This window comes from Trichinella spiralis (assembly GCF_000181795.1).
Source record: "Trichinella spiralis strain ISS 195 chromosome Unknown Scfld6, whole genome shotgun sequence".
Lineage (NCBI taxonomy): Eukaryota > Metazoa > Nematoda > Enoplea > Trichinellida > Trichinellidae > Trichinella > Trichinella spiralis.
Window position 1 is genome coordinate 619,731 of NW_003526945.1, and position 12,273 is coordinate 632,003.

Below are 12,273 nucleotides of genomic sequence, written 5' to 3' on the forward strand. Positions count from 1 at the left end.
TAATTTAAATAACTGACACTAGTAAGTAAGTAAGTATGAAAGTTCCCACCTGCGTTGATGATCGGCTTCAATTAAGTGGTCGTCAACAACTAACTGAGCAACATCACAGAACGCTTGCTGTTCTGATGACGGAACGCGGACAGCTTGTCACTAACGACATGTCGACATCGTTGCAAATTGTCAGCAATTGAATATGCAGTGCTTTTTTTGGAGAGTACAAAAAGCGCTGAACAAGAAAGCTAGGTGGAAAGTTTTAAAATGACAAAATATGGGATATGTAAAAAAAAGCGTCTGACTGGGCTGATTGGTATGTGTTTTTTCTTCTTGGCGTAAAATTCAAACTTTTCACATTTCTCAAGCTGATGTTTGTGGTGTTGGAGGCAAGAAGCCGGTCTTGATTTCATTTTTCATTTCCACTAGAAAATAGAACCACTCGATGTCAACTAGACCCAGTCTGATCTGACAGCAGAAAATACCCCTCTACCCCTACCCCTCCCCCTCATTCACTGAAAACGACACCTCCTCTTCCACGTGACATTTGGAACTATTATTTTCTTCTGTTTGTTTTTATACTGTTTACAACTTTTTTGAATTTACATGATCAGGATAAAAAGCATAGTTAGTTGCTTCATTAAGTTTTTTTTTCTCTTCACAACTACTAGTAGTGCATTTATTATGAAATTATTTATTTTCCATCTTCATCACAGTTGTGCACACAGGTTGGATAGAAAAGAAAAAATATATAGAAGTATTGCAAATGTGAAATTCACATGTCATTTTCTGGCTGAATTTTACAATTTTGAAATATTTCATTCTTCAAAAACAGAAGAGATGACGTTTTTCTAGAAGTGGATTCGTGTACTCGTAGAGTAGAATTTGTTGTTGTTCATGTATATTCAAAAATCGGTTATCACCGCTAGCAAGTTGATCTACTTTTGGTCAACTGTTTTCTGGAAGCGAAATCCTATTTATCGTTGTTAATTAAGATAAATTAAAACTTTCCTTCGCTTCCAGTTCTCAAACCAATCCTTGAAATATTTTCAATCTGATTTCGTAAATCACCAATTTTCATCTCCATTCTCTGAGACAGTTCAATCGTATCTATCAGTTTGTACCAATTATTTCAATTTCTGTTGTTTTATTTTTCTTTTGTAACTTATTGCAACATTTTACAACATCTCAATCATAATAATGTTCATTTATCATTTAATTTCAATTCTCGATTATGATGTGACAATGACAACGGCAAACTTGAAAATCAGGTGAAAAATCACCAAGTATACCATTCTCTGTTTTTCAATAAAATATACTTTTCCAGGTATTGAATAAAAGAACGAGAACGGGATTTTGGGATAAAGTTTAGATGAATAATAATACTCATACTAATACTAATACTACTAATAATAATAAAATAATTTGTTTTCAATTGCGACTTTCATCATCGTCAGGTATCATCACGAACAGTGCGCAACGTTGAAATCAAAATATCGCCAACAGTAACGGTTTTTCTGCTCACCACCTCGCCAGTGCTTTTGCATATCAATTGCACATCAATAACAAGATGTTCCTGAAAAACAAATACAATTTAATAATTTAAACCAATTCAAAGTGTTCCATCTCTTTTTCCAAGCAGTGTTTACTTTCAATTTTTGCAAATGATTCAGCTGAGTTTTCAACGCTAATCGCTTGCGTCGCCCTAATTCAACAACAGAAGAGATGGGCTTCAAAATCTAAAAAATTTAAACAATTAAATAATGAACAAATAAAATTTTCATTTATATACACCAACAGACGCGTCATTTTTTAATACCTCGGGAAAGATTAAATTTGTACTGTATTTTTCATTGTAATCCGGATTAGATGAACAAGGGGGAAAAATCGAAGCGTATACAAGAACGAGGTTGCTGAAGAATGCATAAAAGTCAAACCAGATCGTAATGGACACGTCAAAAGTTTCGAATGCAACTTGAAGCGGTTCTGGAAGTTCTGTAATAATTGAGTTTATATATATCGAGGAAATAGGCATAATTTGAGACGCAAAAGTAAAAGTAAAATGAGCATACGGTGGATTTGTTGCCATCGACAGGTTCTCAAGTCGAACGTTTCCGTATGCCCTGTGTAAATCAGCGGGTCGGCAAGACTGCGAGATTTGCTCAGGTTCGTACGAATTTCTGGAAATTGAAATTTTCTCGCTCGATCATCCATTTCCAAGTCTGTTGAGAAACAGTAAAGCGTTTATTTGACGAATGATCTCATTGATCTTTCGTTGTAAATTCACGATTACATGAAAATAACATTCAAAAGAAAGATATATATATATATATATACCTTGCATGACAAGAGTAAGAACTTCAGCAATGGGCTTTTCAAGTTTTACATATTTTTTCAGATATTTCATGAAAACTCCATTTGATTCGCCAACAATTTCATACGCACCTTCTCCAAAGCTACTGAAAACATCACCATGAACTGTACGTATTTAGACAGAAAAACAAGAAGAAACAAGCATACGTAGCGTAACCAATTATACAATTTCGTTTGACTCGAGGAGTGTAACGTTTGAAATCTTTTTCTGGAATTTCAAAATTTTCTTGTCTGTCAATAAATAAATCAACATTCTTAATTCTGTAAACGCTTAATAATTGCTTAACATGCTAACCTTCGACAAATGTCTAAAAATATGACACTAACAGCAGGATCCATTTCTTGCATCATTGTTAAAATTTCCTCTGTGCATAGACATTCATTAAACGATTCCATGTGGTTTTTTACATCAGTAGGAAGCAAATAGCATTGTCCGCCGACTTCAAATCCGTGGCCGACAAAATAAAGAACAGCTGAAATTGTAACAAATCATCATTCATCAGTACTGTTTGAGAATATGGAGTGAACTTTGAATTCAATAAAATTATATTTTTACCATAAACGCCACTACCAAGAAGTTGACAGTACTCCCTAATCATGAAGTGCATTTCTACTAAAGTGAGATCTGCCAAAGTGACTGTCTTAAAACCAAGCTGAATCAAACATTCCGCCAAAGTACTGCCATCTTGAAAAGGTGTCAACAACGCTGGTATATTTTCATATTTAGAATTGCATATTATCAAAGCGACTTTGTCTACAGCATACAGTTTGCTTTCCAAATCAACATTTACATTTCCAATTGGAACAACATCCTGAACAACGAATACAACTTACAGCAGAACAGCAGAAATAGAAGAAAAGAAAAATTCACTTTGGATTTCAAGTCAGAAATATCTGATACACTTTCATCTTTGGAATAAACTGAAGAATTTCGAGAATTTGCTAAAAGAAATAAAAAAATGAAAGCATCAGAAAAGAAAAATTAATTTTAGTTTCCATCAATAACAGGATACTTTCTACTGCTTCTTGTTCATCATCTTTTTCTTCAAGCTTAAACCCAGTGTTGTCTACATGAATACTGATCGTCTGCAAAGCAGACTTGTATTGTTTACCATTTTTAAAGTAAAATTCACCCCATTTATCACTTCTGTTAACTTCATTTGAAATAATGCAATAATACCAAGCACCTTGAGAAAGACTTCTGCAAATTTAAAACAGATATGACAACAAATTGAATGCACACGTTGATTTACAGTTACTTTCTGTCGATAACTAAAGTGTTATTTGATTCGTCTGTATCTATTATATTCCCATCGCAATACCAATGATATTTTGGATATGGAAAACCAGTTGCCGCACAAGCTAAAATCCCGTTACTTGTGGAAGAATTCTCCACAATCAAATGAAGCTGTTCGACAATGATTACAGGTTCTAAAAATGAATGAAAAATAAATCATTACTATTATATAAATAAAAAGAAAAGCTTTAAAAATTTTTTACATATCTTACAGGTTCTGAAATTTATTCCTGCAAATCGTGATGTACTGTATGTCATATTGAAACAACGAGTTTTGCAAAAACATATAAAACTTGTAATTATTAACACCATTTATTTATTTATTTATTTATTATCAGGAATAGAGTCATATGGTAAATTATGTTCGAATAAATCAAATGCAATGATACTTACGAAATTTTCTGTGTAAAATGAGCTGCGGTTCAACTAAATGAGCTTCGTGACAATAAATCAACAGCTCTGCTACTGTAGTCTGTCGTCTTCCTAAAAAGTGTAGCAACGCTTCCGTAGGGGATTTGGACTTTTCGAGATTTCTTATTACATCAGAACTGAAACACAAACAAGTACAAGATGTAGCTGTTGAGAATAATACACGGCATAATTGATTATTCAAACATTTTTGCAGTTAAAGAGATTGCATAAAATTTTCACCTGGTCATATTCGACAGTGGAATATGTTCAACAAGTTGTTTCCATTTGGAATTGGTATCCAAAGACGACGACAAATGTTTCGCAGTTAACCAGGGAATATCTTCCAGTGTTGTTTTACTGGAGAATCTGGAACCGGAGTTGATATCCATACACTAGAAGACAATGAATTTGCAATTTGTATTTCGGAAATAGCATACAATCAACAATTCATACAGCACTGCAGTTAAAACATTTACTGCCCGAAAGTGAGGAAGTCATCCTGCGTCACAACACTGAGATGGTAAACTGAAATACGTCTCGGCTGCAAAGCGGATTCAAATCCCTACTGCCACGGTGGTGACGTCCTTTGTCATGAGTGCCAAACTGCGCCACCGTAATTTTATCTGTGAATTAATATTGATTTTCAAGTATTCAAAAATAGGACAAGAGAAAAGAAACAAAGAAAGAAGCAAGCTTGATTTTTTGAACTTTTCATCAAGTCATTCGCAGAACAAGTCGTGGGAACGTTAGTTGTTCATTTTTACAGTTGGATATATTTGAAAAAAACAAAAACCGCAAAATCCAATTTTCACTTTGTTTAAAAGCTCTTCAAAAGTTTGCATTGATAATTTTTCGACATTTTTCGACATTTTCGTAGCAGCGCAAGCGAAACATCCGTGCGCTTTGCGATTAGCTTGAAAAAACGAAACACATGCGGCCGTGTTTTTTCATCGAGTAAATTATAAATCTCAGATTATAGACAAGTTTGTAAAAGTGGACCGCAACCAACGAAGTGTTAAAGTGATATTGGATGTGAGAAATGTCTCCTAAGAAAAAAGAAGATAATTTTTGGAAAGTTACAAAAAACATTACGTCAAAAAATTAATTTTTTTGAAAAGTATTACAACGGAGATGGATGAAAATAAAATTATTATATAAATTTGATTTCTCAGTGTGTGCGTGTGTTTCAGCTTGAAGACAAATGCATATTATTTATCCATTTGCAAAATAAATGCCATTCATCATTTGAAAACATTGCAATGAAACAAGGTTGGAGGTGGAAATTGGAAAATTGTCTGAGTTAGTGACCCTCGAAGTGACCCAAATCAGTGCTATTCAATTTTGCCACACACTCGCACCTGCTGCTGGCCCAGTGAACCAATTGTCTGTCTGCTATTTGACAGATGCTAAACGTCGGTCAAGGGTTGACCGCACGGACAGGCGTTTGTTTTTCAACTTCTAAAATGCCCATCAGTCCCAATGTGCTGCTGCTCTTTTCGACGCAAATTATTCATTCACATATCAAATATGAGTCGAATATATTTTTTTATCCCACTTCTCTTATTCAATCAATTCAACTGTCGTCGTTGCTCAACCGAATTCCCCCACCCCCTTCACCCTCCCATCGTTTGCGTTCCGCTTCGTGCGTTATCGGTCACAAATTGCCTTCCAATAATTAAAGCAAAAAAATAATCAAAAAATTTACTCTATATTTTTTGATTATATTTTCACAAAAAAAATAAATTTGCATGTTTTTCATGTCAAGCAATTCGTACTTTCACGAATACTTGTTGTTGTCGTACCTTTGAATCATTTTCTTTACCGACTTCGACCTTCTGTGGAAAAGTTTGTTTTTCTTGAAATTCATGTTTAAATTTTTTCCAAAAAAATTATGTAATTTTTTTTACAAATAATTGAGAGGTGAAGATAAATAAATGTTGAAAATAATGATGTTGATTCTTCTGTTCAACGCGTGTGCGTGCGGGTATTTACAAATTCAACACGATGGATAAATAGTACAATTGCCGCTGCATAGGACATTTTTGGTCACGGTTGGGTGCGGTGATATTTGAAAACTGTCAATTGTAAGCAAACGAGAACAGATCGGCCTTGCAAATATTAATCTCATTGATATTTCATATTATGTTGAATTAAATGGAAAATTGCAACTTTAATTTTCACCATGATGACAAGTTGAAATTGACATTTTCAAAATCTTTCTTATCTCCACTGAAGTGTTATCCGTTTGGATAGTTGTGATTGAAATCAGTTCTCTTTTTTTATTTTCCTTCGAAAAGCGTTTTCAGAATTGCAATTTCATCAAGAAACACCCATTTGTAAACATTCTTTCTTATGTAAATGGTCAAATTTATTAATAAGCGCGATTTGTCATTTCTGGAAGAATTTCTTTCAAATGATTGACAGAACAGTGTCATTTGGGAAGGCAGATTTGAAAATTGCTCGTTTTTAAATGCTTGTTCTTTTAGTTATTAAATTTGATTTTTGTTTTTGCAAATTTTAGAATTTCGAAGAAGCGAAATGTTATAATTCAAAATTACAATATTTGGTCGTTGGTAGTAACAATTTTATCCGGTTATTATTTTTTGTTGGTAAGAAAATTATTTTACTTTTTGTAAAACCATTCATAACGATTGTGAAATGTAAATTAGACTTTAATTGGCCAGGGTTTGGGGTTTATTCGAAAAAATTGCAATTCTTCGTTGTTTACACGAGAAATTTCCCATTTTTACATCGGTCACATTTTTCACTTTCACAAATGAATCATAATTTGTATTCTTTGACTTTCTCATTTTGACATATTATTACGGTTCACAGTTTTGATCATTTAAGATGAAATGACGATGATATGACTGCCAAATCTGTTCGACCTGTAATTATGTGGTTCTGATTGCTTATTAAAACAGGGATATAGTAAGTAAACGGTGAGAATACGGCAATGAATGAGTGAATGTTTTTCTTTAAAAACAGGCAAACGAGCACAACATTTATATCAATATATTATTGATTATTTGAAAATATATTGCCAATAGAAAAAAGAAATTTATTGACAAAATTCCACATAATAGGTGTACATTTATGTTCGATCATTGATTATTTAAAGTAAAAAAGAGAAATTTATTTCGTTTTAAATTCGACAATCAATATATTGATTATTGTTTGATTTCGAAAAGTTGGAAAGAGTGTTATTTATTTCAAAAGTTGCCCGGCACAGAGTGGTAGTTTATTATTAATAATAATAATAATTGCTAAAAACAGTGAATTGTTATTAAGGGCAGCCAACGTGGCAATGATGTGCGCAATTTTGTCATAAATTATTTTTCATTGTTATTGCGCGCTTTGAGTAAATAACTTTCTAAATGGAAATTGTGTTATTGTCAAATTGAATCTCTTTTGATTTGCAACGTTCAACATGGCAATATGATGAATTATGTTTTATTTGTTTTCTTTGAAAAGTTGTTCAATTGTTATTATTATTTTTTATTTTATTTTTTATTATTGATGAATTATTATTATTATTTGTTGTCTGATTCGGGTAAACTTGTCGAAGAACATCACAACATGTTTTTGTGAAAAAGCAATAACAGCAACGTGTAGGTATACTGTATTGTTTTTTGATGCACATCATTTGAACTTATTTTTTTTTTGAGTTTTCAAATCGACAGTATGCTTTTTGTACAGATGAACAAATTTATTGTACAGTTGATGTGTGAAAGAGTTATTGTGATTTTTTTTGTTGCTTTTTTTAATTTAAAGCAGACAGACAGAAAGACACGTGATCGAATTTTCAACCGCATCGACACCGTTTTTTTTGACAATGCTTATGCGCATGAGGAAATTTCAAAAATAAAAAAAAACCAACTATATGCATAAGTAGTGGAAGACAGTTGACAACGGTCGACGGACCGTGGTAAGTGTGGTTTGTTGTGCGTATCGAGTGTTGTGCGCGTGTGGAAATTGTTATTTTTGAAATTTGAATTGGTCGAAAAATTTTTCCCCGTGTCCTTTTTTCATCCACTTCGAGGCCGTCCGCGTTGTAAAAATTTTCGAACAGGCAACGCGAAAATGGGTGTCCAGATATTTTTTTCTCTCCAGGCTATTTTCCACGATCCAGTTGTGTGTATGCGTGTGTCGGTGCGCAGTCCACACTGAATACAGTATACTGTTTGTTTGTTGGTGCCTTTTGCATGGCTTTGGCCTTTGCGAATCGGTCTCGTGCAATGAAGAAAGTCACTCACGAGTAGTTTTGGTGTCGAAATCTGGGCGAAACGTGAAAAATATGTCACAAAAAATTGTTTCCACCTTTTCCCCAAACCCTGTCTTTTTGACATTCCAGTTGAAGCTTGTTTTCTAATAATAAATTTAAAAAAAAGAGGGGAAAATAAATAAATAAATAAATAATTATTGATCGTGTTCCAATTGCCTGCTTTTATTTCACTTTCATTGCACATTGCAACCAGCTTTCGACAATTTCCCATTTTTCACATTTCATTTCAACTTATCTATCTATCTATCTATCTATCTGTTTGTCTATCTATCTCTCTTTTCTCTTTCTTTTAACATGCAATATTGTTGTGGTTGTTGTTTGTTTGTTTGTTTTTTTCTTCAATTAATCAAATCAACTTGATGAGAAAATATACATGTATGTGTGTGTGTGTGATATAATTATTCATTTATATTACTTTTACTTTTGCTTATATTTTGCTCAGTGAAGGTGATATGATATGAAATTCTATTTATTAAAATATAATTTATCGAGATTATCGGAATTTTGTCACCAAATTGACAAGTGACTTACTTGTTTGGTAATGGTGAAAAATTCCAATCCGCTCGCTTTGAAAAAAATGCATCGTTCAAAGTGTAGACTTGTTTCGAATTTGATTTGTCAATTGTGGAATTTTTCAACATATGCATACATATACGAGTATACAATATTTGAAACGTTTGTACTCACATGGGAGTGGGTGAAGAAAAATCAGACGACCTGTTTTCATAAAACGAGACCGATGCGCAAAAAGAAGGCTGTCGACCTTACTTTCCCTCTCTCTCTCTCTCTCAGTTTCGGTTAGTATTTCACTTTCTCTCCGTATCTCTGTGCATTTTGGTACTGTTACTTTTCTTCCTATTTTCTGTAAGTTCTGACAATTTCCATCAGTAAGTAGTATTCGATATTTTTCAACGATCATTCATAATTCTGCGTGTATATAATATGCAAATTGGAAATTGATGGATATTGTGTTGTCAATTTTTTTTTCGCTTTTTCTCTATTGTCATTTCAAATCATTTCCATTAGTTAATGATTATTGTTTGTTTATTTGTTTGTTTTTTGCTCTATTATCTGCTTCGATGTTGTTGTTGTTGTTGTTGTAAGCCGACAACATGCTTGTTGCAAGCATCTGTATGGTGTGGAAAGAAAAATTGTCCGGCCATAGTGATTGGAAAAATTAGGCCGGGAGATTGCCCTCGGTTGCTCGTCAGCTCCCAAGGTCATCGCTGTGATGCCTTGTTGACGGATGATACCCTTGACAAGACTGGTTTCACTTTTTCAAAAGTGGAGCAATGCTCTCTCATGTATTACAACACGCACCAACAGTACCGGCAACAACATCACTAACTAGCAGCAAGCACCACAGCCGCTGCTTGTTCATCGTTTGGACTGGTTCGTTTGTTGCACGTCATTTTCGAACATTAAGCATTTTTCTCTTTTCTATTCCTCATTTTCACTGTCAATTTTATGCATATATTCTTTTTTTCTACAGTACAATCTCCATATATATATCTGGATATACGCATCTAACTCTATATATGTATATATATGTAGAGAGGGATACGCGCACATTTCTTTATAAAATTTACATTTGTAATGTATATGCAGTTGTTTGTACATCCGGATTACACGTGTGTTTGGGTGTTATCGTTGCACATTTTAGTCAGTTTTTGTTTGACATTTTGTTTCTGTGCTTAGTCGTGATCGTGTTAGCTGATGATGAATCAGTCGTCAGTGATTTATGGAAATTGTTCCAATTGCAACAAATAATTTTTCCAATTTCAGTTTTCCATCGTCCGATTGGAATGCAAGCTTAATCGAATCCAGTGTCCAGTTGTACAAATTTGCAAACCATCCCCATCGACAGTATCAGCATCAGCGACAGTATTTTTTGTTTATGCTCGCTTCTTCTTCTTCCAAGTGTAGATTGTATTTATGGACTTTGGCAAGAGTTGGCATATTGAAAACAGCACCGTTGAGCATGGGGACCGGTGCCAGGATCCGGACCCGGGTTTGGGCCCGGCTCCGGACCAACGTTCCCAACGACGGCAGTCGGCTTTTCGGCTGGTCCACCGTTCGCCCAGCTTGCCGGCATCTTCGAACGGCAACGCATCGCCGCCGGCTGGTCGAAGCCTGGCTCCGACTAGAAGCTTGTTCACCCCAGGTTCCCCGCCCACGCTCGATCCGAGCATGATTCAGACGTTGCAGTTTGTCAAGCAGGCGGTCGAGCGGTCAATATTGCACCAAGCTTTGAAAAATAATACCCAGTCGAGCAAAGAAGCTGAATACTCTTCCTCATCCGTTCACCAGCAGCAACGTGTGTTAGCATCACCGTTTGAAACCGACCGCCCAGCTGGTTCCTCTTGTTCCGATGCGTGTAAGTGTGAAAATAATGATTTCATTATTGAACTTCAATTCCAACTTCTAGTATAAATTGGATTAGCTAGCTAATTTTTTCATTAGTTCGTGGACGGATGTATGGGAAGATTTATCTATTTGTGTTTGTTTGTTTGTTTGTTGGTTGGTTTGTTCGCTTGCTGGTCTGCTTACCGTCAGCGTGTGGAGCTAGTTCTGCGGTTAGACCCTGATTCAGGTTATTAACGAATAAAAAGGGGGAACCTGTGCCCGGAGCTATTTTACAAAATGTTCCCAAAGTCGGTCAGCAATGTCAAAGCGCGCAGAGCCTGTAAGTTTGAACCGTGCCGTCGAAAAACCGAAAGCGGTCAGGGACGAGTCGCCACTTTTCTTGCCCATAAGCAGCCAGTTTTTGTTTACTCGCTCGCAAACACACCACACTGACCGCACGTGACTTGAGCTAAAGTGGAAAAAAAGGAATGGAGAGGGGAGAAATTTCTTCTGTTTTTTATGCAAATTTTATCTAATATTATGGCAAAATTTATTTCATCCTATATTATATGTGTGTAGATATGTTTTTTCAGCTGAATCGTTGTTGTTTTGTATATTTTTCTTGCTTTTTTGTTGTTGTTGTTGTTGTTGTTGTCAAGGAGCTGTTATTGATTTGGAAATTAATCAGCTGATTAAATTATCCCATGATGCACGCTGCTTGCTTCGTCTGTAATAATGTTCAAATTTGGATTTTACTGCACAATTGCATGCAATTGGTTGTTGTTGTTGATTGGTCGGTTTTTCAAATTTCGCTTCTTCTTCATGTTGTGTGTGAAATAAATCAGACCGGCTTGGCACTGAAAAAACTACTGAAAGTGAAAACGGTAAACTGTACTTATGGAGCGGTTGTGTGTGTGTGTGTGTGTGTGTGTGTATGTGTGTTCCACAAATGAACTGGTTTATTTATTGCAAGCCGCTTTTGGAAATTTTCATTAACCAAATTTTCAAGAGATTGTAAATTGAACAATTATTGTACGGGGCACATTGATTGATTAGAAATGGAAAATGAGAAAATTTTAATCAGAAAAAAAATGGAAAATTCAATCAGAAAGTTTAATAACCGGGTTAGATGTTTATTCGGCATTTATTTAATTAATTGATTGATTGATTGATTTCATTTAACGAATACAAAATTTTCCACATATTAACAACAATTATCATTGTTGTTGATCTGTATCGTGAGAAAGTGATTTGTTCATTATGTAGTGTAGTGATTCGGTTTTCTTTTTTTTTCTTCCATCTTGACACCCTAGTTAACAACACGAGCTGCTTGTATGTTAAGGTTATCATCATCGGTATATATGGACAACCGGAGACAAGAATGGGTATTTAGGTAGGTCATCAGGACATTGTTACCATATAATAATACTGTGTAATATAATACCGACCGTTGATGTTGTTGTAATTGTTTTACTGATTGCTTCAACATTTATTAATAATTGAAAACTGTTATTATTATTTTGTTTATTAATAATGAAATAAATTGAGAGAATAATGTCCGAATCAAGGT

At 34.5% G+C, this 12,273-nt stretch overlaps 5 protein-coding genes across 5 annotated transcripts; 2 read left to right on the forward strand and 3 right to left on the reverse strand.

The window, feature by feature from the left end:
* Window positions 1–1,444: 1,444 nt before the first annotated feature.
* Tsp_10130 (conserved hypothetical protein) lies at window positions 1,445–4,914 on the reverse strand. Its single transcript, XM_003373242.1, has 15 exons — window positions 4,866–4,914; window positions 4,607–4,695; window positions 4,313–4,464; window positions 4,055–4,209; window positions 3,624–3,795; window positions 3,378–3,565; window positions 3,236–3,306; window positions 2,921–3,176; window positions 2,660–2,837; window positions 2,512–2,625; window positions 2,329–2,450; window positions 2,064–2,213; window positions 1,811–1,986; window positions 1,641–1,730; window positions 1,445–1,567 (listed from the first exon to the last, which is right to left on the reverse strand). Exons 1-15 carry the CDS (start codon window positions 4,912–4,914, stop codon window positions 1,445–1,447), a joined length of 2,085 nt encoding a protein of 694 aa, XP_003373290.1.
* A 3,186-nt stretch (window positions 4,915–8,100) lies between these two features.
* Window positions 8,101–8,421, reverse strand: Tsp_10131 (conserved hypothetical protein). Its single transcript, XM_003373243.1, has one exon. The coding sequence runs from the start codon at window positions 8,419–8,421 to the stop codon at window positions 8,101–8,103; it is 321 nt and encodes a 106-aa protein (XP_003373291.1).
* Window positions 8,422–9,649: 1,228 nt separating this feature from the next.
* Tsp_10132 (hypothetical protein) lies at window positions 9,650–10,283 on the forward strand. The gene is made up of 3 exons (XM_003373244.1): window positions 9,650–9,749; window positions 9,966–10,087; window positions 10,143–10,283. Exons 1-3 carry the CDS (start codon window positions 9,650–9,652, stop codon window positions 10,281–10,283), a joined length of 363 nt encoding a protein of 120 aa, XP_003373292.1.
* A 9-nt stretch (window positions 10,284–10,292) lies between these two features.
* Window positions 10,293–10,790, forward strand: Tsp_10133 (hypothetical protein). The gene has a single exon (XM_003373245.1). It carries the CDS (start codon window positions 10,293–10,295, stop codon window positions 10,788–10,790), a length of 498 nt encoding a protein of 165 aa, XP_003373293.1.
* Window positions 10,791–11,387: 597 nt separating this feature from the next.
* On the reverse strand, window positions 11,388–12,192 carry Tsp_10134 (hypothetical protein). The gene is made up of 2 exons (XM_003373246.1): window positions 12,027–12,192; window positions 11,388–11,560 (listed from the first exon to the last, which is right to left on the reverse strand). Exons 1-2 carry the CDS (start codon window positions 12,190–12,192, stop codon window positions 11,388–11,390), a joined length of 339 nt encoding a protein of 112 aa, XP_003373294.1.
* Window positions 12,193–12,273: the final 81 nt, after the last annotated feature.